This window comes from Clarias gariepinus, chromosome 23 (genome assembly GCF_024256425.1).
Source record: "Clarias gariepinus isolate MV-2021 ecotype Netherlands chromosome 23, CGAR_prim_01v2, whole genome shotgun sequence".
Classification (NCBI taxonomy): domain Eukaryota; kingdom Metazoa; phylum Chordata; class Actinopteri; order Siluriformes; family Clariidae; genus Clarias; species Clarias gariepinus.
The window spans coordinates 3,075,330-3,100,167 of record NC_071122.1 but is presented as its reverse complement, the minus strand read 5'-3'; the positions used below and the strand labels follow the sequence as shown (position 1 = coordinate 3,100,167).

At 40.1% G+C, this 24,838-nt stretch overlaps 1 protein-coding gene across 5 annotated transcripts; it reads left to right on the top strand.

Annotated features, from left to right (window-relative positions):
• Window positions 1–13,910: 13,910 nt before the first annotated feature.
• arfgap1 (ADP-ribosylation factor GTPase activating protein 1) lies at window positions 13,911–23,164 on the top strand. 5 transcript variants are annotated; one of them, XM_053483843.1, is made up of 13 exons: window positions 13,912–14,217; window positions 14,636–14,695; window positions 15,995–16,104; window positions 16,201–16,372; window positions 17,362–17,462; window positions 17,615–17,698; window positions 17,992–18,100; window positions 18,228–18,284; window positions 19,053–19,085; window positions 20,334–20,390; window positions 20,767–20,826; window positions 21,367–21,443; window positions 21,931–23,164. In XM_053483843.1, exons 2-13 carry the CDS (start codon window positions 14,636–14,638, stop codon window positions 22,250–22,252), a joined length of 1,242 nt encoding a protein of 413 aa, XP_053339818.1. In that variant the 5' UTR covers window positions 13,912–14,217; the 3' UTR covers window positions 22,253–23,164. The 5 variants fall into 5 exon arrangements, with proteins under 5 accessions (XP_053339821.1, XP_053339818.1, XP_053339817.1 ...); XM_053483842.1 differs by having other exon boundaries at window positions 13,918–14,217; window positions 17,612–17,698; XM_053483846.1 differs by lacking the exons at window positions 20,334–20,390; window positions 20,767–20,826 and adding an exon at window positions 19,591–19,620 and having other exon boundaries at window positions 13,911–14,217; window positions 21,373–21,443.
• Window positions 23,165–24,838: the final 1,674 nt, after the last annotated feature.

Below are 24,838 nucleotides of genomic sequence, written 5' to 3'. Positions count from 1 at the left end.
CATTCGGACGGAAATAGATTTCTCAGAGGACCGCTGAGTTTGCTGAAAAACAGTAGGTACTTTGCTCTGGAATTTTTACAAAGGTCGTGTGAGAGCGGGATTAAAATCACAAAGTACGTCTGTAAAACAGAAATTGACCCTCTGTAAAACTAGTCCCGTCCAAATAGGTCTTAAAGAGGTCCTATTATGCCATTTTAAAGTTGCTTATATGACTTAATGAGTCTCTTAAAACAGGTTTACATGTATGCAAGGTCAAAAAACACTTTAGTTTTCTCCAAAAATAGATTTAATTTTATCCCATTTCTAAATAATTCGTAAACGACTCATGCGAAGCAGTTTGAAGATTCACTCTGTCTAAACCCCTCCTTTCCGTGAGCCCTCACTGTTGTGATTGGTCAGATGGCACGGTCCTTTATGATTGGTCAACCGCTACAGCGTGTGTCGGAAAACGAAACGCCCAAGACCATAACTGAACGACGGCTCTGGAGACCCGTTAATCCATAGAAAAGATGGCGTCGGTTTTACCGCGTAACGACCAGCTAGTTTTATATTAACTGTGGCTACAAAAATCGAGAGGTCTTTTATCTTTGTGTCACTGTTACGTTAAAAGGCCGGTGAGCAAACGTGTATTATACAAAACTAAATAAAGAAAACGAAAAAGGTGCACAACAACCAAACAAAGATATAAAGAATATTTACAGCCTACATATAATAAATGGTATGTGTATGTGTTTATTGTATGTGTGTTATCCGAGTATACCGAATATGGTTCGGTCTCACCGGGGTTAATAAAGCCTGAGAGGCCGATGATGGATGGTGAGAAGTCCGGGAAATATGTCCGGTCAAAAATACTCCGGTTAAAAATTATTTGAAAGAAAATGATCCACAGAAATCTCTCCTTCTCTCGTCCAAACAAATAACGCCAGCGCTGGTCCACCATTACTACTTTTCCCCCGCGCTCTTTCCCAGCTGTTTCTTTGAAGGCAGGTCAGGGAAAGGGCACAGCGCATGCGCGCTTCACGTGTGCGGACGCATTTTTCGCCTCTGGGCTCTGGGCTTACGGCAAGCCCCAAGGGAAGTGACAAGGCGCATGCGCACTTCGCGAGGGTTAAGTTCAGTTTTGGTGAATGATGGAGAATAAACAGTTAAAAAGGATTTCGTGTGCTCTCGTTTTTATTTTTATTTTATATTACAAAGTGTTTAAGCGAACCCGGCATAAATGCTCGGTCACATTAACAAGAGTGTGGTAATGTTAATTTTAAGATGGCGGGCAAGTTGTTCGTTACGTAGAACATGGGCGGGCAAGTTGCTCGTGACGTACTGTAGAACGTGGGTGGACATTATGCAAATATGTTATGAAGTGACGTGAACCGTAACAGAGTACAAATAGATTTGCTAACGACTCATTTAGATGAATGTGAGCCGATTCATTTTTTTAATAGACAAAACTCCCTTTATCATGCACTGTCAGCGTCACACATAGTGCAGATAGTTTATGTTCACATACAGCTACATGACCCACTGCATGAAAGATCATATTTTAAAAAAGCATAATAGGACCTCTTTAAGACTCTTTAGCCTTACTTACTAAATTAAAGGACGTATCCTCATCTGCAGACCAGTCACAGCTCAAGCTCATCATCCAATTACAGTAACTGCAGAAAGACAGGAAAGACAGTTAGAGAGAAAACTGATACGAAACAAACACTTTTACTACTTTCACTTTTACATCTAAAACTATAGTTCAAACCATAAACAAAGCAATACAATACAACAGAAGAGAATAGAATATATTTTATCGTCATTGAACTATGTGCCCTGTCCAACGAAATTAGGTGCATCACATATATTACAAAAGATAAACAAATTACACTTTACACACTTGATACTTTAAACAAATTACTCAAGATACAGTTATATATACTGCACAAAATAATGCATATTGCACAAAAAGTTGCATATATATATATATATACATATGCATATACATTTTTAACCATATAGTAACGAAAATGACATATTGTACAAGATTTAGGCATCTTGCAAAGAATAACTGTACCGAAAATTTTACTGAGCATTTAATGCTTGTACTGCTCTATGGTAAAAACTGTTCTTCAATCTGTTTGTTTTGGTTTTAATTCTGTTTTGAATAAAACCTATTATTATTATTATTATTATTATTTTTTTTTTTTTTTTATATTATTATAAAAAGAAGATTTGTTAACATTAGTACGCTCTCAGCATTACTTACATTGAATCCGATAAACAAACAAACTCTTAATCCAGACAGTCAAACACCGAGTGTTATTGTTGATATATGTAGGATTACATGTAACTGTACCAACACATGACCAAAAGGTAGCAGTGTTTAGCAGGTGTATACAAGGGAATGTTTTTTTTTCTCTTCCCTTTCTCTGCACTTGGCTCAAAAAGAGTTGTTGTTGTATCTATTATTATAATTATTATTCCGCTGCAAGAAGGCAAAGTTATGCACTTTAGAAGTAATTCTGCTAACAGGTTATAGGCCCAGGCAATGGCAAACAAGTGCAACAGCAAGACAGTTAGCTGAAAGTAATAGCTAGTTTAGCAGCGAGAGAACCGGAAAAACTAAATCTAAGCTGAAAAGGGAGTTAAGCTGAGCTACATGCACAGAAAGCCATGACGAACAGAAGCAAGACCAAGTGGCCCACGTTTGACGGAAGAGCAGAGGAGTATGAGCTCTGAGAAGAAAGGATGTTGTGCTGCATGCACAGTGTAGGCCTGAAGCAGACAATCCTGAACAAGCCTGCTGCATCTCTGACGATGGAGGAACAGGCCCAAGAGGACAAGCTTGATGCGGTCACATATTGCGCGCTGGCACCATTACTCAACAATACAAGCTTGGGACTGATATTCAGAGACACTAAAGACAAAGGCAGAGAGAGTTGCAGAGTGTTACGAGAACACTACATTGGTAAAGGACACAGAGACTGTAACCGAATACATTATCAGAGCAGAGCAAATCATCACGGCGCTCAGAGGTGCAGGCGAAGCACCAAGTGAAGGACTGATGATGGTGATGGTTACGAGGGGATTACCAAAAAAGTAAAAGCCGTTCACGTTGATGGTTACACATGGTTCAGCAGATATAAAGGAAGATTCAGTTTGGGCCTCGGAAGATTCAGACCCAATCGCAGAGAAAGCAGGAGAGAGGGTCCTGGAAGCCCAGGCAGCGCCAAAGAGGAAGGACGCACATGCGACGGATCTAATGTGGAAAGGAAAGAGCCACCAATAAAAATAACTGCACAAAGAAAGCTTGGTGTAGTTTCTTTAAAATCACAGGTCACACAGATAAAGCGTGCACAAAGAAAGAACGTGCACAAGGCTCTCGGTGTGCGTGTGCCCAATATAGCGGCCATGGTGGCGACAGTCGTAAAACTAGTCGTGGCTGAGATGGCGTGCGGGGGGCGTGGGAACAGAAGACTTCATGTTCGGGGCGCAGGTAGAAGAGGCTAGCCGGTCAGGGCAACAGCTACCTATCCAGAGAAAAGGGCTGCTCGTGAACACGGGCACATCATGCCAAATCATCAATGACAGGAGCCAGTTCAAGAACTTTGACAGCACCTTTAAGCCCGAGAGGCACAGCATGGAGCTGGCAGATGGGAAGCGCACCTTCAGGTTTACACAGGGCAGGGGAGACGCACAGGTATGCCTCACTGACAGCAAGGGTGTACAGTGACGTTAAAAAACGCCCTCTACATCCCTTCCTTTCCACAAGATCTCTTCTCAGTTAAGAGTGCCACCGCTAATGGTGCTAAGCTGTTCTTTGATGAATGTAAAAATGTTCTCGTAGCGCCTGGTGGAGCAAGGTTTAACAATCATGTATGTAAGAGAATGTATTACTTGCAAACTGAGTATGTTGAAGGTGATGTGTGTAATCTCAGCCATGATATCCAAACAGGGCATGAGATCATGGGCCATTGTAATTATGAGGACATCTTGAAATTACAGGAAGTAGCAGTAGGCATGAAAAAGTGTAGGCCTGATAAACAATGTAGTGTCTGCAATGAGGGTAAGTTTACTCAAACAAGAAACAGAGAGCCCACCGACAAAGTAAAGGCACCACTTGAGCTGGTAAACACAGATCTAGCTGGTCCAGTAAGCAATGGATCTATAGAAGGTTTCAAGTATATGCAAACTTTCACAGATGTATGTACAGGAGCGGTGTTTGTTTACTTTCTCAAAGCAAAGAGTGATTTAGTTCAGGCCACTGAAAAGTTCTTGGCATATGTAGCGCCTTATGGCACTGTAAAATGCATACGGTCAGATAACGGGACTGAGTTCACCAATAGAGAATTTCAGACACTACTGAGACAGAATAAAATCAAACACGAGATGTCTTGTCCCTACTCGCCACACCAGAACGGGATAGCAGAGGGGGAGGGACGCACTCTTTTTGAAATGGCAAGGTGTAAACTCATTGACAGTGGTCTGCCCAAAAGCCTTTGGCATTATGCCATTCAGGAAGCTGCCTCCACCAGAAATCGGTGCTTTAACAAGCACACGGGTACTACAACTTACACAGCACTAACAGGGAAGAAGTGTGATCTAGCCAAGATGCACAGGTTTGGGTCAATGTGTTACGCCTACCTGCCAGACGGGGAGTAAATTAGATTCTAGGTGTGAGAAGGGAACTGTTCGTAGGACATGACAAGGGTAGCCCCGCCATCCTAGTTTACTACCCCGGTAAACAGTATGTACAAAAACACAGACTAGTGAAGTTTGTCACATAGACAACTTGTAAGAGCGAGACTGAGACTAAGGAGCTATAACTGGACCCCATAGTGATTAGTGAAGATAGACAAACACCAAAGTCTAGTACACTCAACACTGATATACAGACTGATGGTCCACTGTTGCTAGAGGGTGATGGCGAGAAACACCCTAGGGTGAAGAGGAAAAGAGCTTGGTGTAAGTTAAAGAAGTCCATTTACAGTCTGAAACAGTCGGGATGTAACTGGAATGAGATGCTTCACACATGTTTAGTTGATGATGGTTTCATACAGAACCCAGCACACTACTGCGTTTACACAAAAGTATCCGAACAGACAGGGAAAGTAATAGTCATTATTTGGGTGGATGATCTTATCATTGCAGCCAACAACAACAAGAGTTTAGGGCAGGTGAAGACCATGCTTTCCACTAGGTTTAAGATGAAAGACCTAGGCAAGTTAAAGAATTTCCTGGGCATGGACTTCAACCAGTCTGATGATTGCATAAAAATGTCACAAGAGTGGTATGTTGAAAAGATCCTGAATCATTTTGACATGCAGGAATGTAGAACTAGGGAAACATTGTGTGATTAAAAGATACACTATTCTGTAAGATGACTGACGCAAAGAAGTACAGAGAGGCTGTAGGCAGCCTCATATACTTGGCTACCTGTACACGACCCGACCTTTGTTTCGTAGTAAGCAAACTATCACAGCATCATTTTGCAAACCTCACAGACGAGCATTGGGTTACAGTGAAACATGTTTTGCGTTATCTTACGGGTACTGCAGACAAACAGCTCTGTTTCAGAAAGAGCGACGAGGGTCGTAGCTCGGGTTCAGTGACGCGGATTGGGGGACAGACACCAGTGTAGCATGAGCGGTTATTGTGCGAGTATGGCTAAAGATAGTTCATTGGTCTCTTGAAAAAACAAAAAGCAACCTACAGTAGCCCTGTCGACGTGTGAAGCCGAATACATGGCTCTAGCTCTAACAATAAAGGAGTGTATTTATTTGAAACAACTGCTGAAAGGTATAGATACCTATGTGTACATAAAAACAGTTGTTTATGAGGACAACCAGGGGACTATTGCACTTGTTAGGAACACGGTGTCCAGGCAAAGATGTAAACATGTGGACTTTAAATATCACTTTATTAGCTTAAAACCATAAGAGACGAGAAGATGGCACTTGCTTGCTGTCACACAGACGACATAGTTGCAGATGCTATGACCAAGCCTATCTCCAAACTTAAAGGGATCATCCAGAAACATTTTTCATTAAATTTAATATGATCTTTAGGGTCCTAATGAAAGGTTTGTAATATATTTAATTAAAAATTCTCAATGGTTATGTAAAAAAAACACTACTTTTACCTGGTAAAAACTAGCTCTGTTCTCAGCAAACTATTTCAGTGCATGTTCCTTTAAATGCATATGATCTCTGCTGAGCCCCCCCCCCGCCCCCCCCAGTTCTGTGGGGCGTGTCTTTACAACACACGTGGGGTATAGCCACGGGAGTGTAGTCCAGTGCGGGCAATGCTTTGGACTGCATTACCCACAAAGCATTGCCCACAACGCAGTGCTTTGTGGGTAATGCAGTCCAAACTGGAAAACTATGGATTATAGAGCCTGAGCCTGTTTTCTTCAGTCGTTTTTGGTTTGATTTAAGTACGGAACCTATGCGGAAGTTTGTAATATCGCCTGACAACGCAGAAATTAAAAGAATGGACATGCATCGACTTGATTTGTCTTTCTCATCACTGCATGGGCATGAATTAACGGGCTGTTATGCTGCCGCGAGCAACAACAACATAAAGCGGAGAAGCTTACTGAGAGAGATACGGACGCGATGTGTTTACTGATGTGTTTACATGACTTCTTAATCTTCGACAGACATCGTTATAAACCATCTAACGTAACAAAGGTAAGCATAATATAGTTTTCCGACTACGTACACAGTTTGCAACTAGACAATCACCTTAATGCATTGTTTATTATAAACGGGCGATTAGGGATTATATAGAGACGGATGTACATAGAGAAGAAGCCATAACCATGTTCTATGAGAGTGTAAGTTAACTTACACTACGCATTCATCGTGATTATTAGTAAAGGCGATCTGCAAAGAGTCATAGAAAAAGGAATTACACCCACCGAGCCTGGTGAAGATGAAGCAGGAACACGAAGCGTTAGTACAGATCCATTTTTTAGGAGCAGCTTCCTAGTAAAACCTGCTTTATATTGACCCGCGTTTATAAAGCAGTCTGGTGAAAAATGATTATCGCAAACATGAACGCATTTAGGTAAATCGGCGGGGACGTTAGCTTTAAAAACTAAATTCAGCCACTGCGTCCTCAGTGGCTCAGATACCTAACCCTAGGTAGGTACCCTAGGTCACTAAGCCTAGGTAGTGAATGACGACTGCTGTGTTCGCTATTACACCCAACAACTGTACACCACACGCTTAGGCGACATTTTGCTCCAGCGGCGAAAAACAATGGCCGACAGTTTCTTCTCACTCGGGGCGGGTCTTTGCTAAAACACCAGTGTCAATCAACTAGTGTAGGAGCGGCCTCTTGTGGTGTGGCGTCACAGTGACAGGCATTTGCGATTGGCCTGATTTCAGAAGGGGCATGTTATTGTAATAAATGAAAAGAAAACCACTGGGCGGCTCTTTATCATCGTAGAGTGATTGTGTACACACTCTCCTAACACACAGTTCAGTCCAAACAGCTTAAAAAAGTGCATGTAGGCCTGTATGACCCCTTTAAGCAAATGAAATTTGCAAGGGTCATGTTCGGTGTGTAAATGCTTAACATTTGATTGTAATTTTTGTTTGTTTATTTGACTATGGTAAAGTTATACAGTATACAAGTCAATCATAAATGGGAGTGTTGATATATGTAGGATTGCATGTAACTGTACCAACACATGACCAAAAGGTGGCAGTGTTTAGCAGGTGTATACAAGGGAATGTTTTTTTTTTCTTCTCTCTCTCTCTCTGCACTTGGCTCAAAAAGAGCAGTGTATCTGTTCTTGTTGTTAATAAACTACACCGGTAAGAGCTAAAGATAAATGCTGTATATCCATTATTATAATTATTATTCCGATGCAAGAAGGCAAAGTTATTCAATTCAATTCAATTTTATTTATATAACGCTTTTAACCATGGTCATTGTCTCAAAGCAGCTTCACAAAAATGAAATAGTTTTTTTTTCAATAAAAAAATAAATAAAATAATAATAATAAATTGTGTATGTGTGAGAAAAATGTGTCTAGATAATAATGAGATGAATGAATAAAATGTCTCTAATGAGCAAGCCAAGGGTGACAGCGACAGTGACAAGGAAAAACTCCCTGAGATGGTAATAGGAAGAAACCTTGAGAGGAACCAGACTCAACAGGGGACCCATCCTCATTTGGACGATAACATTTAGTTATGCACTTTAGAAGTAATTCTGCCAACAGTTATTAACTCCTCATAAGCAACTATAATGCACGCACGCGCTCAGCTCATTGATGGTTTGTTCATGAATGATTTGTTTTTTTCGAACGAGTCTTTAACGTGATTTAGAAGAACGAGAAGTCTCAGAGAACTATTGCGCAAAGCATTGCAAAACCTCCATACAGTAGGTTATATGTATGGAATGCCAAAGTGTTCAAAATTAAATAAATAAATAGGACATGATGGAATAAATCACTCTATGAATAAATAAGACACATACATGTAATATGAGAATGATATTGTAAAATAATGGAACATATTTTGAAAAAAAGCTTATTATTGTAAAATATATTGCACTCTGCTTTATAAATGTCTCAGCCTCCCTCACTCTCAGCACTGGGGCCCCCCAGGGTTGTGTTCTGAGCCCCCTGCTGTACTCTCTGTACACCTATGACTGCGTGGCCACTACCAACTCCACCACCGTCATCACGTTTGCTGACGATACTGTCGTGGTGGGCCTGATCACCAACAATGATGAGTCGGCCTACCTAGAGGAGATTGGAAATCTGGAGAAATGGTGTCAGAGGAACAATCTCCTCCTGAACGTCAGCAAGACTAAGGAGCTGATAGTGGACTTTAGTACAAAGCAGGAGAGGAACTACCAGACCCCCATCATCAACAGGAGCCCAGTGGAGAGAGTGGGCAGCTTCCGATACCTTGGTGTACACATCACGCAGGACCTTTCATGGTCCTGTCACATCAACACCGTGGTAAAAAAGGCCCGGCAGAGTCTCTACCACCTCAGACGCTTGAGAGACTTTAGACTGCCCTCCAAGGTGCTCAGGAATTTCTACTCCTGCACCGTAGAGAGCATCCTGACGGGAAACATCACGACCTGGTTTGGAAACAGCACCATGCAGGACAGACGAGCTCTACAGAGGGTGGTGCGATCAGCTGAGCGCATCATCCGCCCCGAGCTCCCTGACCTGCACTTGATCTACAGCAAGCGGTGCTGGACCAAGGCCAGAAAGATCTTGAAGGACCTCAGCCATCCCAACAATGGACTGTTCTCTCTGTTGCGGTCTGGGAAGCGATTCCGCTCCCTGAAGGCCAACACAGAGAGACTGAGGAGGAGCTTCTTCCCGCAGGCGATAAGGTCTCTCAATCACACCACCACACAGAACTAATACTGTCTTTTTGTAACTCCACTGCACAAATCACTTTAAATAAGACATTTCTATTTTCTTTTTTATATTTTTATATTTGATATATTGATATTTTGCTTTTTTTATAGATATTTTGTTCCTATTTGTACATTATATTTCACTTTTACTTTGTACAGTACATTGCACTAGTTAATCTTATTTTTCTCATGTATTTCTCTTATTACAGTATAATTTACTTTGTACAGCATATATTACAAGTAAATTTTATTTTTTAACGTATCTCTTTCATTCATATTATTCTTAATATATAAGCTTTTACTATTTTTTTAAGGTCACTGGCAGTCGTATAAGCATTTCACTGCATATGTGTATGACTGTGTATGTGTATATGTATGACATACACATTTCACTGTGTATGTGACAAATAAAAAAATTTGAAAAAATTTGAATTATGTAATCAGCTAAAATGAGAAGAACTGACTGAAGTTCACACAAGTCTGCCATCTCTCATGACTTTTGACTTAGCACATAATAAAAATATAATGCAATACAGAAATAAATGCTTTTTAAGCATATTCTTTAAAGTATCACTGAACACTACCGTTTAAAAGTTTCGGGTCACTTTCTAACTCCATGATGGTTCCTGATTTTTATTTCTTTCTACATTGTAAAGGAATGCTGAAGGCGTCCAAAAAATGCATTAATCTCCTTTGAACAGTTAATGGTGAGATGTTTCTGCTACTTCTGCTCTGTAAAGACTTCATAACGCCTCTAATCTGAGGTGCTGGTTGTTAATTGGTCATTTTTCAGGCTGATAACTCTAAATGAACTTCTCGTCTGCGGCAGAGGTAGGTTTTGGTCTCGCCCTCCTGGGACGGTCTTCATGAGAGCCAGTTTCATTATGGTGCTTGACGGATTTTGCAAATGCACTTGACAATTCTGTTCTTGCGAGAACTATTACAGAAAGGCCGACCTCTGTGTCTTAAAATAACAACTAACTGTTGTTTTTTGTTGTTGTTACGTAATTACCTAATTCCATATGTGTTATTTTATAGTTTTCAAATCCCCAGTATTGTTGTAGAATGTAGAAAATAAATCACTAAACAAAAACAAAGAAATTTGCAAGTGACCCCAAACTTTTAAACGGTAGTGTATATTGGTTCATAATTGTAAAACAAAGGAAAGAACATTAAGACAAACAAACTTATAAAACTGTAAAGATAATATTTAAACAGGTTGGGGGGGGGGGTCATCTTGATGCAGTGTGTAAGATACACCACTTATCAGTGTACGCTGGAAGTGCAGCAGGTCAGTGATGATGAACCGGTGCCTGCTGATGATGACCAACACCTCTCCCCTGGTCTACCTGAGTGAAAATGATGCCAATCAAATTGAACAGGTATTCTGGAATAAAATTAGTAGCAGCATCAGCTCATGCTAGTAATTATTATTGTAGTCAATATTCATTAAATCCATGGCAATTATTTATTTTTTGCTGTATCGAGAAAGGATCCATCTCTCTCCCTCAGAACATGTATGGAATAGGATTACAATACATTCACATGCACATAAACTGTGCCGCTTTGCACTGGATAGCCGGGGAAAAAAGAGCTCAGAGCCAACAATAGCGTTCAGCACAAAACCTTTATCAGCCTTTTTCAGCCTTAATTCACAAAATTATAATACAAAACATACAGTAAAAGTAAAGTAAAGGGTAAAACAATAGAGCGTTTCGGGGGGCAGCACAGCTGAGCTCCTTCTCCGTTCTCTCCTCCTCACACGCACACACACCTCCGCACGCGCACTCCTCCTCAGCGGACACGCACAGCAGCTCATACTTGTAAAGGGCAACATACTGTACAGTACATACATAATGTGATATACAACATAGTTTTGGCCGTTATCTGCGGTGCCCGTACAATAAGGAGATAAAAACGGGATTTTTAAATGAAAAAAGGCCTTGAAAAAATGACATTTTGAAATAAAAACAGCATGAATTAAATAAAAGGCCTCTGCAATAATCTCTGTTATTGGGAAAAATAATGACCATGAAATATTATTTTATAATAATAAGTAAATTTATATAGCAGAGTGCAATATATTTCACTATAATGAGCTTTTTTTTTTTTCAAAATATGTTCCATTATTTCACTATATATATATATATATATATAATGTGACTTATTTATTTATAGAGTTATTTATTTTATCATGTTCTATTTATTTATTTAATTTTGAACACTTTGGAGTTCCATATATTTGTACAGGAAACAGAAATGGGTAGTTACCTTTGAGTCTTTCAGTCCGAATCGTTCGTTCTTTTCTCATGTGACACCATAGACGCTATGGGGGTCTGTTTATTGAAAGTGTTATATTTAATTTTATTTCTGATCAAACCAACGAAAATTAACTAAATGATGAACGAGATTTAAAGAACCGAGTCACTAAGACTATTCAAACTTCCCATCACTACTGACATCCAGTCGCTCAGCTGTCTGACATACAGCAGTCTATGGAAGCGGCGTGGGGTGACGTCATTACCAACGTCACTTTGTCATACAGGTGTTCCGGGCAATTAGTTTCCCTATGTGTCCCCGGTCATGCGCACCGATTTAAATAATGACGTCACTCGCTATCTAACGCTGAGAAGGCGAACGAGGATTTTAACAGTTTTCCTCGTTTTAAAGTGTTTTTACGAACTTTGTAAAATTAAACAAATAACCTATGCAAAATAATCGAGTGTCTTTTCGCTTTTTTTGTATATTTGAAGATAATTCAGACGTTTTAAGCCGCTGTAATAGGCTGGGAAAGTACTGACATCACGACTACTGTTATTACACGTACATTATCTATCTATCTAGGCACCGCATATGATGGAGAAACATGATATCCTGAACTGGGTGAATTGATTTCCAAGAGTCTCTTGTTAAAAATTGTGTTTTTAAAAAACATCATCTCACTGTATTACCTAGGCACACATGTCTCTGAGGCAATTTCAGACATCTCTGATACTTCCACAGCCAGTAGGAGGAGGAAACGGATTTTTCTGATGATCAGGAAAATATGTTTCCCATACTGAATTTAAAAGACAGTGTTTTTTTAAACCATTCTGATCACTATTTTATCTTTGCTCCTGGCATACATATCTCTGAATCAGTTTCAGACATCCCTGATACTTCCACAGCCAGTAGGGAGGGGGGAACAGATTTACCTGATGCCCAGGAAAATAAGTTCCCCACACTGAATTAGAAAGACAGTGCTTTTGAAACATTATTTTATTGTGTGTGTATATATGTGTAATATCAATTCACCCAGTTCAGGATATCATGTTTCCCCATCATATGCGGTGCCTAGATAGATAGATGGATAACTATGAGTGTGGTGTCCTATCATTCCTGTACCTGTGTGTTTGATATGTTACCAGATGGTTTAATAGAACTGGATGTTTGTGAGTGGGTAAAAAAAAAAAAGAGTTTCCTGGTTATCACGATTATGAACTCTACCCTTGAGTTACACGCAATAATAAATTACAAAGTATAACCTTAAATATATTCAGAATGAATCAGTATCACGTCTATCACCACACAGATAATGTAGGTGTAATAACAGTAGTCGTGATGTCAGTACTCGCCCAGCCTATTACAGCGGCTTAAAACGTCTGAATTATCTTCAAATATACAAAAAAAAAAAGCGAAAAAACACTCGATTATTTTGCATAAGTTATTTGTTTAATTTTACAAAGTTCGTAAAAACACTTTAAAACGAGGAAAACTGTTAAAATCCTCGTTCGCCTTCTCAGCGTTAGATAGCGAGTGACGTCATGATTTAAATCGGCGCGCGCGCGCGCACTGCGCGCGACTGGGGAAACATGGGGAAACTGAATCGACCGGGGAAACATAGGGAAATTGAATATCCCGGAACACCGGAACTAAGTTCGTAAAAAGTATTTCCCCAAAAGGGGCGGGGGCTCACTAGTTGCGATATTACTTGTGCAACACATTGAAAAAAATAACAGACCATAGACTTAGAATATAATTATATAAAATAATTTATGTATAATAAGTTAAAAAATTGCACGTTCGGTTCATTATTCATGTTTTTTTTTTTTTACGTACAATAATATACAAGCTCGAGACACGAGGGTCATCTTAACCAATCAGAGAGCTCCGCCTTATCCGGGTGTTCCAGCCGCATCCTACAGACTAGCTAGTTTTTAGCGGGGGAAATGACGCAAAGGGATGTTTTTAAATATAAATGTAAGTAAATAATATGCCCAAATTTATCTGGTTATTAGATTATTATTATTATTATTATTATTAATATTATTATTATTATATATATGATTATACTATATTTAGCAAATATAGCCACACTCTGATTAACGCAGGCTTGTAGCTAGGAAGAAGCGCGAGGGATTGTGGGAGGTGTAGTACAAAAAAATATATATAATTATAACACATTATCATTTTTTAAGGTAGTTAAAAAAAAGACAACATTAGGGAGACGTAGAGATTTCGTGTGTAATCCGGAAGTGAAAGCGAACAGCTCGCGGATGAAACGAATAACAGGGATTCACTTCCGCTACCGGTGTGACGTCACGCGCGGGATCTCTACTGCCAACGCAGCAAAGCGAAAAACAGGAGATGTGTAGATTATCGGCGTGATGTTGTCTTAGCGCTGTGACGGAGAGACACAGGGGCTCGGTGTGGATGGACACTCAGTGATAAAGCGGAACAATTCTGTGGATTAGTCTTTAAATCAGCTCGTCTCCTTAGAACCAGCAGCTACACCAACCCTCATCATCATCCTCATCATCCTCATCCTCCTCAGCCCAGGTCTTCAGTGCTGTTCAGGTGAATAATCAGGACTCCACTTTCTTACAGTTCCCTGCTGTGTTTTCATTAAACTTCATCTAAGTCTAATCTTAGTCGGGTTTGTCAGATGGAGAACTTGTCTGTTTCCTCTCATGGAGAATAAACCCTGAGGCCTGGAGGAGGGCAGTGATGTTTAACCCTCACCTGTGATTGCTGACTATAACACTGTGTGTCATGTAGGAATATTCCGTGTTAAAGTAATGAATGAGTTATTTACACAGCTAAGAATGTAAACTCACCTGTCAGGTGGTTTATTATCAGCTTATAACTGTCTGATATTAAATCATAATCAACACCATCACTGTGGAGTAATTCATTTCACATCCATGCTGATAGCAGTAATAGTAGAGTGGTTTTATTTATGTGTGTGTGTCTGTGTGTGTGTACATATGTTTAGATGGCGAGTCCTCGAACCCGACGTGTCCTGAAGGAAGTCAGGACCAATGATGGAAATAACGTGTGTATACTTTCACTTTATGTACTTAATTATAGGAGCAAAATCATCATCTCACAGTGAGAGTGCAGTGAGTCTACAGACTTAAACTGAGGTTACAGAGTTACAGAGTGCAGTCTGTCCTCATTGTATACACATTGAAACACACTCTACCCTCATTGTATACACTCTAACTGTAATAATCTGTTAGGTCACTGTATTCACTGTAAGCTCACTGTAACCTCACTGTAACACACCATATACTCACTGTAACCACAATGTAACACACTATATACTAATTTTAACACACACAAACCTTACTGTAACACTCTCCAACCTTACTGTATACACACTGTACTGTATATGTAAATCACTATAACATATTGTAAACTCACTGTAACACCCTCTGACTTCACTAACTTTACTTTGTAACTTTACTGTATGTAAACTGTATACATACTATATGCACACTATAACCTCACTGTGACACAATGTAACTTTACTGTATATACAGTGTATAAGCACCGTATACTTACTATATACATACTGTAACCTCACATTGTATAAACACTGTAGCCTCACTGTAACACACTATCACACTCTAACCTTACTGTAACACTCTGTAAACACACTGTAGCATACACACTGTATTCTCACTGTACATACACACACTAACCTCAATGTAACACACTGTAACCACACTGTATGTACATTGTAACTTCATTGTAACGCACTGTAACTCACCCTTACCTCACTGTAACATCACTACAACACAGTGTAACCTTACTGTAACACACTTTATACATGCTGTAAACTCACTGTAACTTACACACTGTATCCTCCCTGTATACACACTGTAACACACACTAACCCTAATGTAACCTTACCGTATACATATTGTAACCTCTCTATAACACACTTTAACCTTACTGTAGCACACTGTAACATACACACTGTATCCTCACTGTATACACACTGTAACACTTTAACCTCACTGTAATGTTACTGTATACACACTGTAACATCACTACAACACAGTGTAACCTCACTGTAACGCTAACCTTACCGTAACACACTGTAACATACTCTAATCTAACTATAACCTTACTCTAATATCTTTGTAACTTTGCTGCAACCTCACTAGCGTTAGAAAGATGTTCCAATGTGTTGTACTGTTTTTTTTTTGTTTGTTTGTTTTTACAGTGTTGTGGTGTGTTACAGTGAGGTTACAGTGTAAACTCTAATAAGCAACAGCAGGTAAAATAAGTCACAATGATATTTCAGTGACACAATTTTCTTTTATGAACTGTGTGTGTGTTCCAGGTATGCTTTGAGTGCGGGGCATTTAACCCTCAGTGGGTCAGTGTGACTTATGGAATATGGATCTGTCTGGAATGTTCTGGAAAACACAGAGGCCTCGGCGTTCACCTCAGGTCAGTCTCAGAGAAAGAGATAAGTTGAAACAGGGTCATATTGGGTGAGAGACATGTAATTTAGCCCCTCTTCCTCTCTGGGTGTGGTCGCTTTAGCTTCGTACGCTCTGTGTCGATGGATAAGTGGAAGGATGTGGAGCTGGAGAAGATGAAGGCTGGAGGAAACGAGAAGTTCCAGTTGTTTCTGGAGCTACAGGACGATTACAACCCCAACTGGAGTTTACAGGAGAAATACAACAGCCGAGCTGCAGCACTGTTCAGGGACAAGGTGAGACACGTGCGAACACACACACACATACGGGTAGATCTGTCTCAAATCAACAGACACCGCTACGTCACAAATGTAGCTGATTGCGTTGTGGTACATGTGTAGGAACAAAAACCCCTTGGGTGTTGGGTTGGGGTCAAGTCTCACACATGTCCGAGTGACAGGCCATTTAAAAATCAGGCCTCTGTGTGTGCCCTAATGAGCCGCACCGCCTTTTTAAAGTGTTTTTTCTTTAAGTAGCTCCGACTGTATAAACGCTATTCAGGAGAAAATTGGTGTATTTATGTTATTTTCCATTTAGAATCAGAAACTACAGTTAGAGTTATGGTAGATATATAGAGGTGAGAAAGATACTGTGAATGACTTAATCCACTTCTTGTTGTACCTGTGCTTTTGACAGATATATTTAATTGCATGTCTGATGTGGTATTTCACATCCCCCTTATCTAACAATCTGTGGTAATGAGGACTGTGATCTGTCTCAGTGCAAACTTCATATAGAATTTTTACAACATACAGATTTGTTCATTTTACCCAGAATGTAGCATTCATGAACACAAGAAAATGAACACAGTGACTAGAACACACAGCTTGTGAGTTGGTACTGCAGCCTGGCAGCTCAGGAACGCACAGTTTTAGCCGCTGTGGAGCGGACGGTTGCCCATGCCTTCTTAGAAGCACCAGAGCAGGGACAGATTCTGACTTCAAATAGGGGTTTTTCAGTGGTCGAGACAGAATATCAATGGTATTAAGTTCATGTTTGTCAACAGCCACACAATTTCAGGACATGGAGGAAGACAATGGCTCGACTCTGAAGCCATCATCATTGTGTTCCACCTACAGGAGGTGTGGAAATGTTGAGGTCACAGGTCCTCAGGAGAAGTCTGTAGTCCGTTAGATTCAGTGGTTAAATGCTAAATCCAGGGTAACATCTGGCTGTTCACATGTGACGCATTGTGTTTGTGTGTGTGTGTTTGTGTGTGTGATAGGTGGTGACTGAGGCAGAAGGTAAAGAGTGGTCTATTGAAAACTCTGCTGCTAAAAACTGGACTCCTCCTCAGCCCAAGACCAGTCTCTCATCATCACACCGGTGAGTGTACACACACACACACACACACACACACACACACACACACACACTTTAATTATTTTTACATTTATTCATAATAATCTGTTTTCCTAAAAAATGTTTGTGTTTGTGTTTGTGTGTGTGTGTGTGTGTGTGTGTGTGTGTCACAGCAGCGCAGCAGGCTCGGCTCAGACGTCCTCACACTCTGATAAGGCATTTGAGGACTGGCTCAGTGATGACGTGAACTCGTACCAGGGGTCAGCTCTCACCTCCTACAGCATCCTCACACAAACACACACACACACACAATGTGGTTATTAATGCTTACTAACATCAAAGCACTCAAGTCCTCATAATCACACGTCAGGGCTTTCGTCAAAACCTTTAGTCCCTCAGTAATTAGTTACCTGCGCATTAATAAGTGTTAACTGCTCATTAACCAAGTCATGTGCTTACTTTAGACCATTGATAATCCTACACATTCTTACTGCTACAAACCTCTACTGTTTATAGGCTTAAGTAATTAGTGGTGTTGTTTTTGATTGGACAGTGGAGGAAGCGGGGCTCAGGAGAACCGCTACGTGGGATTTGGGAACACGCCGAATCCTCCAAAAAAAGACGAAGACTTCATCAACAACGCCATGACGTCCCTTTACTCAGTACTGCTCTCCACACAGCACTGACCTCAGCAGCCTGTCTCTCATCACCATCACCTCTATTCATGTCTGTGTATGTCTGTGTGTGTGTGTGTGTGTGTGTGTGTGTGTGTGTGTGTGTGTGTTTTAGGGCTGGAGCAGTTTCACAGTTGGAGCCAGTAAATTTGCAGCAGCTGCAAAAGATAATGTACGAACTTTTAAATATCATTAACATGCGATGTTGTGTGTGTGTGTGTGTATATAACAGTTCTATCTGTGAACACATGAATGGGTTTATGCGGGAACGGGTTTCTCATGGCTATTCTCTCGTTCCCCTGCGCTTTCGAGTGTGTGTTGTTGCCTCACCGTGTGTGAGGATGATCTACTCAAGCCTCAGGAAACCTGTGCGGTTCTTCTTTTTGTTCCCCCTTTTCACCACTTCACACACCTCAGAAGCAGATCTGCTGCTCTGATTAGCGGCTAACGAACGCAACTGTTGATCGTGTTTCACATGTTTTTACTGCTGCCTTTGTGTGTGACCGTGCACCGGATTGTCATGGCAACACCTACACTAACAACAACCTCCAGTGTGTGGCAGCATTTCACTCCTTCACTTACTGTGTCGTGTCACATGTACGTCATAGCGCAGTGAAATCTGTGAAACCACTTAAGTTCTTAAGCTGGGGTTAAAGAGCAGGGTCAGTCAGGATACAGCGCCCCCTGGAGGACACAGGGTTAAAGGCCTTGTTCAAGGATTCAACAGGGGCAGCTTGGTGGTGCTGGGTCTTGAACCCTCAACCTTCTGACCAGTAACCCAGACCCTTAGCCACCTAAGCCCTGACAATCCTCAGCCCTGATATCTCGAGTTCCTATAAAACAGTCCTTTTTTTTAAACGACATATAACTAAATCAGTGTTATATCTAGAGCTTCTACAGGAATGTTAATCAAAATGTTTTTTTTTCTCTCTTTTATCAGACGGCAAAACTGGCCAGTCAGGCAACTCTAAAGGTATGCATCACTCACAAACACACACATTCACCCACACACAATAAATCTTTTGAAGTGATTTATATGTATGAGTCATATTTTACAGTTTTGTGCAAGTGTGCATGAGTGATTCAGTCTCAGATGAGTCTCACCGCTATAACAGTTATAGTAAAGCTTTAACTGTTTAAGTAAGGCTTTAATTCTCGTTAAATTTTTAATCGCGTATTGAGTTACACTGAAACAGAAACAAGACTCTGAGCTGTGCTAAGAACACACACACACACACATGTAAGACATGTAAGGAGTATTTCACACATGCAGAGTAATGATGATGATTAGTGTGTAATATCAGTGTCACGCTGAGGGACACTCAGACCACAGAGGCCACAGAACTTGTCCCCTAATTTACACCTCACTGATTAATTAAGATTTTAAATGTATTAGTTATGGGTGTGTGAGTGTGTGTAAAATTAAAGTTAATTCCTGTTGCGTTGCATCACTTCCTGCTGCTCTCTGTGGACTAAAGTTAAGAGGCTATAAACCACCGCCTGAGCCGGTAAACTGCCGCTGCCGCATGCCCGTCTCTTCTCACTTTTAGTTTTTTTTTGTTTTGTTTATGAGTCTGATAGTTTGTATCATTCGATATCAACTTGTTTGGCTGCTTAACATATGTCCTTGAACATCAGTGTAACATCACCATCACATTTTTTTGTTTTGTTTTTGTTTGTTTCGCTTGGCCAATCAAATGTGTCCTGAGCAGATGAATGTAGCCTTTATTAAATAAATTACTGTATATGCAGATAAATAAGTAGCATTTAAGTACAAGATAAAAAAAGTGAGTGTTAGTCGCTGATTGATTTAAGAGTGAATGATTTAATTAGTTAATTAATTGAGGTAATTAACGAGCTTTAGTATATGATATCGTCTGTGTTTTTTTTCAGCGTTAGTGAGGCAGCTCCTAAAAACTGTATTGCATTACTGTAATGCACACTAGGTCACTTCTCCTTGTGCGCATTTAAAACCAGCTAGGGAAAGTTAACCACTGACTCAGGGCATTCTGGGATATTTGGTTCATGAAATAAGGCTAAATAAAACGCACGCGTCGATTTAATCTCCATCTGCAGCGCACAAGCATGCTTCACTGTGCTACGGCTGTGTGTGTGTGTGTGTGTGTGTGTGTGTGTGTGCGTGTGTGTGTGTGTGTGTGTGTGAGAGAGACTAAATCATTCATCATGTCAGAATTCTCACTCGTACTCTCCCTCTTGCCAGGCGGCTGAGTTAGGCCAAACTTTAAACCAAACTGTTATCAAACCTACACAGGAGAAGGTAAAGACTGACCTCATCCTCACTGATTCACCAGGGGGTAGGGCTTGTTGGTGGTGGAGAGGAGCAGACTAACCGACTAACTCTCTCATTCACAATCTTGTAATTATTTCACAAATAATTAATTGGTTAGTTTAACAAATGATTAATTAATACATTTAATAGATGATTAAGTGATTAGTTTACAAATGATTTAGTGATTTGTTTAATAAATGATTCAGTGATTCGTTAAATTCTAACAAGCTCTCCAAATGCCAGTGCAATATTCCGACTTGTCTTTAATCAATTACAATTAAAGAACCATGACGTACAGCTGATTTGCATAAGCAAAAGTGGGGATGAGCTGAGTGAATGATGTATGTGTGTGTGGCTCATTTAGGTTAAAGATGGAAAGTTGTTTGATGAAGTCGGCGTCAGCTTCAGTGACTTTGCCTCCAAGGTAGGAGACACAGCCTGTCACGCCCATTTCCTCCAAACTGAGAGTCATGGGATACACTTGTTTACTTCCCCCTCATCAAGTGCCCTTGGCTGCTTATTTAGAGGCATTCTGTAATTGTACTGTACTTTCCTTAAGTGGACATCAGTGCAGATGACAGAACCAGAAGTTAGTGCTGCACTGATGCCCTCTTCAGTTCAAGCTAGAGTTAGAGCAGCATATGGACTTGCTGAGTAATACACACCTGCAGTGTGTGCGCGTGTGTATAGTAACACCTAAAGGGTGTAGGGGAAGTAGAGAAGAGCTCATCAGTGCTCTGGAGTGTAACCCCAAGCATCTCAGAGGAAGAGGCTGTGGCAGAGCTTTACTGATTATTTCGATAATAACGCTTGTGTTTTTATTCTCTGTGCTGCGAATGATTCTGATGGTAAGTTAATGAGCACATTATCATCTTGTTTAGGTCTTTACTGGGGCTTAAGTCACAAGTTTATGCTTTTATTTAAGAGTTATTTTAGTGTGTGTGTGTGTGTGTGTGTGATTCAGGTTCAGGGTGCTGGAGCGAAAGGGTGGAAAGACATGAGCTCATTCTTCAGTGGAAAACCAGATGAAGCTGCTGATGGGTAACTTATTATTTTATTTTATAGAGTCAGTTACACTTAGGGTTATCACAGAGAAGGAATTTGCAGTATTTTATTATTTATATCATTCATCATGAAAAAAGTGGTGTTTTTATACCTGCGGTCGTACTCGTGGAGGGGGCGGTCATTCACGTTAACTCCCTTAAAGACATATGTGTTGTATTGTTCAAAACTAACTGCAAGGCATTTTCCTCTGTGGCTAGTAAAATTCTTAGACTCCTTATTCTTGAGTAATAATAAACCTGAACAGAAATTACTTGCACTTTACTTAACTCAAGAGTTTTACTACAAATGTGGCTTTTATTTATATATAAATTTGTCCTATTTTGAAATTCATTTTATCGCATAGTTATAAATGTGTTTCATTTATACGTGATGAAGGAAAATATAAAGATTTAAATCACTGTAAATGTTACTGTAGTAGTTGAAAGTGTAACGCTGTGATTAATTTGCTGAGTAAATCCTCCAGTCCTGCAGGGGGCGATGTGTATCACAGTGACTCAGCCGGATATCAGAACAGCGAAAGTGTCGATCACGGCTTCTGGGATGCGTTCGGCACTAGCGCTAACGACAAGACCAGGAAGTCCCCAAGCAGCGAGAGTTGGACACAGGTGGAGAACTCGGGCGGGAAGAAGAGCTCAGACAGCTGGGAGAACTGGGGCTCTGACAACAAGCACAGCACCGGGGACAGCTGGGAGAACTGGGAGAACCACTGGGAGAACGGCGCCGAGAGCAAGAGCAAGAAAAGCCCTAAAGCTGAGGAAGAGGGCTGGGACAATTCCAACTGGTAAAGTGGCCAGCTAAACATCTGGGTACATGGGAACTGGAGAAAACAAACATACTATAAAAAACATCTCTCACACACACCCACGGTGCTGAAACATCACCACACACTTCTGTACACAGGTAACACTCCATCATGACTCAGCACTTTACTACAACACCTCCATTCTGGTTCTGTCCTAAACCGTGACGTTCACTGTTAGCAGCGTGACCAGAATGTCACCTATTTCGGCTCTGTCCCAAATACATCACAAATAATTTACTGTTTGTTTATTGTTATAAATTGACAAGTTTTAGCTCTGATGGTAAAAAATTAGAGCTAATACAGCTAGCACTAGCTAGTGACTAATAAACAGTGCTCTAGTGTTACCATAGCAACCCCACACACACACACATACACACACACACACACACACACACACACACAGCCTTTAATCGGGAAAATGAAGATGGACCAGCTGTCAGTTTCTCACACTTTATATTTCTTTACCACACACGCACAGACTCGTGCTGATGTGGACATAAGTATCTCACACACAGGTGTTAGAGATGTGCGTGTGTGTGTATTTGGATGCTCTTGTTTAAATCATGTTGTATAGATATTGTTCTACGGTGTGTTTATGGATAATTATTTCCAGTTAAAGTCTGATTAATGTTAATAGGCCGCACGTATAAAACACCAGATATGTGTTTGGTGTAAAATATCCAGCTGTTCCTCTTAGTCTTGATTATTTTACAGATGTAAAGTTGCAGAAACGCTTTCTCCTGAGTGTGTGAACAACCGTTGTGTTTAGGGTGATCTGCAGCGTTAATGTGATGTTTATTCGTCTTTAGTTATTTATTATTTCATATTCTGTCTGAAACACCCATGATTATAAAAGTGTTGAAAACCTAATCAGATTAAAGAATTAAAGATTAAAGACTGAATTCAGTATTTTATCTTATATCTGAATACCTCCCTCCTCACACACACACATTTTTACATCAGTTTTAAATCTGACTCAGTTTCATGTACTTTTAAATTACATTAATTTCCAGATTTGTATTATTACTACAGTATAATTAGTAGTTGTTCCTGTCAGGATCAGCGGCTCCTTTAATTCCGCCTCTCCTCAGAATAATTGACATTTTGGGCAGCCAATAAAAAAAGAAGCACTTTTTTTAAAAGCCCGCCTACTGACCACAGGGTTGCCAGATCTGTATACTTCATGCCACACTCTTTTTCCTCCAACACTATACTGATAAGCAATATTCTTGCATTTTGTTTTATTCACTTATTTCATATTTACATTTATATTATTTCTATCAAGAGAGTGTTATTAAATATTTAATGTTTGTCACTGTAATAATTGTTTTCACGGCATACACCATTTACTTAACAGCATGCATCATGTCCTATGTATTATACATCATCAATACACTATACATCATATATACTATATAGTATGTCTTATACACATTACATGATATCTATCATGTACTACATCATACATTATATAATTTATATTGTACACCATATCACCTGTTTTCTGAGGAGACTGAAAGAGGCTTGGAAAACATTTATCACTGTACTACAGGAAGCATCTTCACCAACCTCACCTTGGTGTGGTACAGCAACCGCAACACCAAAGCCTTTCAGCAGGTGCTAAAACCTGACCAACAAATCACTGACAGACCAGCCATGCTCACTTTGAGAACCTGGAGGACAGCAGGAGTATATCAGTGTGTAGCAGGACCCACTGGTAAATCTCACAATCTCATCTCCTTTTAAATGTGTCTTAGTAATAATGTACGTACTGTAAAGTGCCATGCTAGTATGTGCACAGAGCTTTATCAGTGATCTCCCAGAGAGCTAATGACTGGCCCATCGCCACCATCAGGCAACAGAATATTTAGTCAACACGCTATTATACCTTAGGTAATGTAGAAAATAATTAGAGATAAGACACTATAATTATCACACACACATACCTTATATCAGACCACTTGAAATAGTTGCTTATTAACTTCCTCCTGTTTAACCCTAAAAAGACAGAAGTACTGGTCCTAGGACACAGTAACTCTTGATGGCCTTACTGTTTCATCATGTACAACAATAAAAGACCTTGGTGTGATTATACTGTAGATGCCAGTCTTTAATTTGAAGCTCCTGTATATAGTATTAATAGGATAGCATTCTTTCATCTCAGACATACTGCCAAAATAAGGAATATATTGTCACTACATGATGCAGAAAAAATAGATCATGTTTTTTTTTTTTTAATCCTCTAGATTGGATTCTTTTAACGCCTTACTGTCTGGATGTTCAACTAGGTGCATAAACAAGTTCCAGTTAGTCCAGAATGCAGGAGCGAGCGTCCTCACTATAACCAGAACATATGAGCACATCACCCCTATCTTTTATATTAATTTAATATCATAAAATACTACTTTTTACCTATAAACCACTCAGTTTCACGCCACACACTCACACGTTTTCAGGTTTCACGCCACAATGCTAATGTCTTATTAGCTATGCCTGCTTCGATCAAGGAATGCAGGCTGTTTGTCAGTACAGCGTATTATGAAAACCCCAGAAGGGGGAAGAGCTTTTT

Excerpts from the sequence above, each read along its gene's own strand:
- arfgap1 (XM_053483842.1), top strand. The coding sequence starts at position 14,636 with ATGGCGAGTCCTCGAACCCGACGTGTCCTGAAGGAAGTCAGGACCAAT. Across the intron at positions 17,463-17,611 it reads AGTCTCTCATCATCACACCG|CAGCGCAGCAGGCTCGGCTC; the intron begins GTGAGTGTACAC and ends TGTGTGTCACAG. Across the intron at positions 21,444-21,930 it reads CCAGATGAAGCTGCTGATGG|TCCTGCAGGGGGCGATGTGT; the intron begins GTAACTTATTAT and ends TAAATCCTCCAG.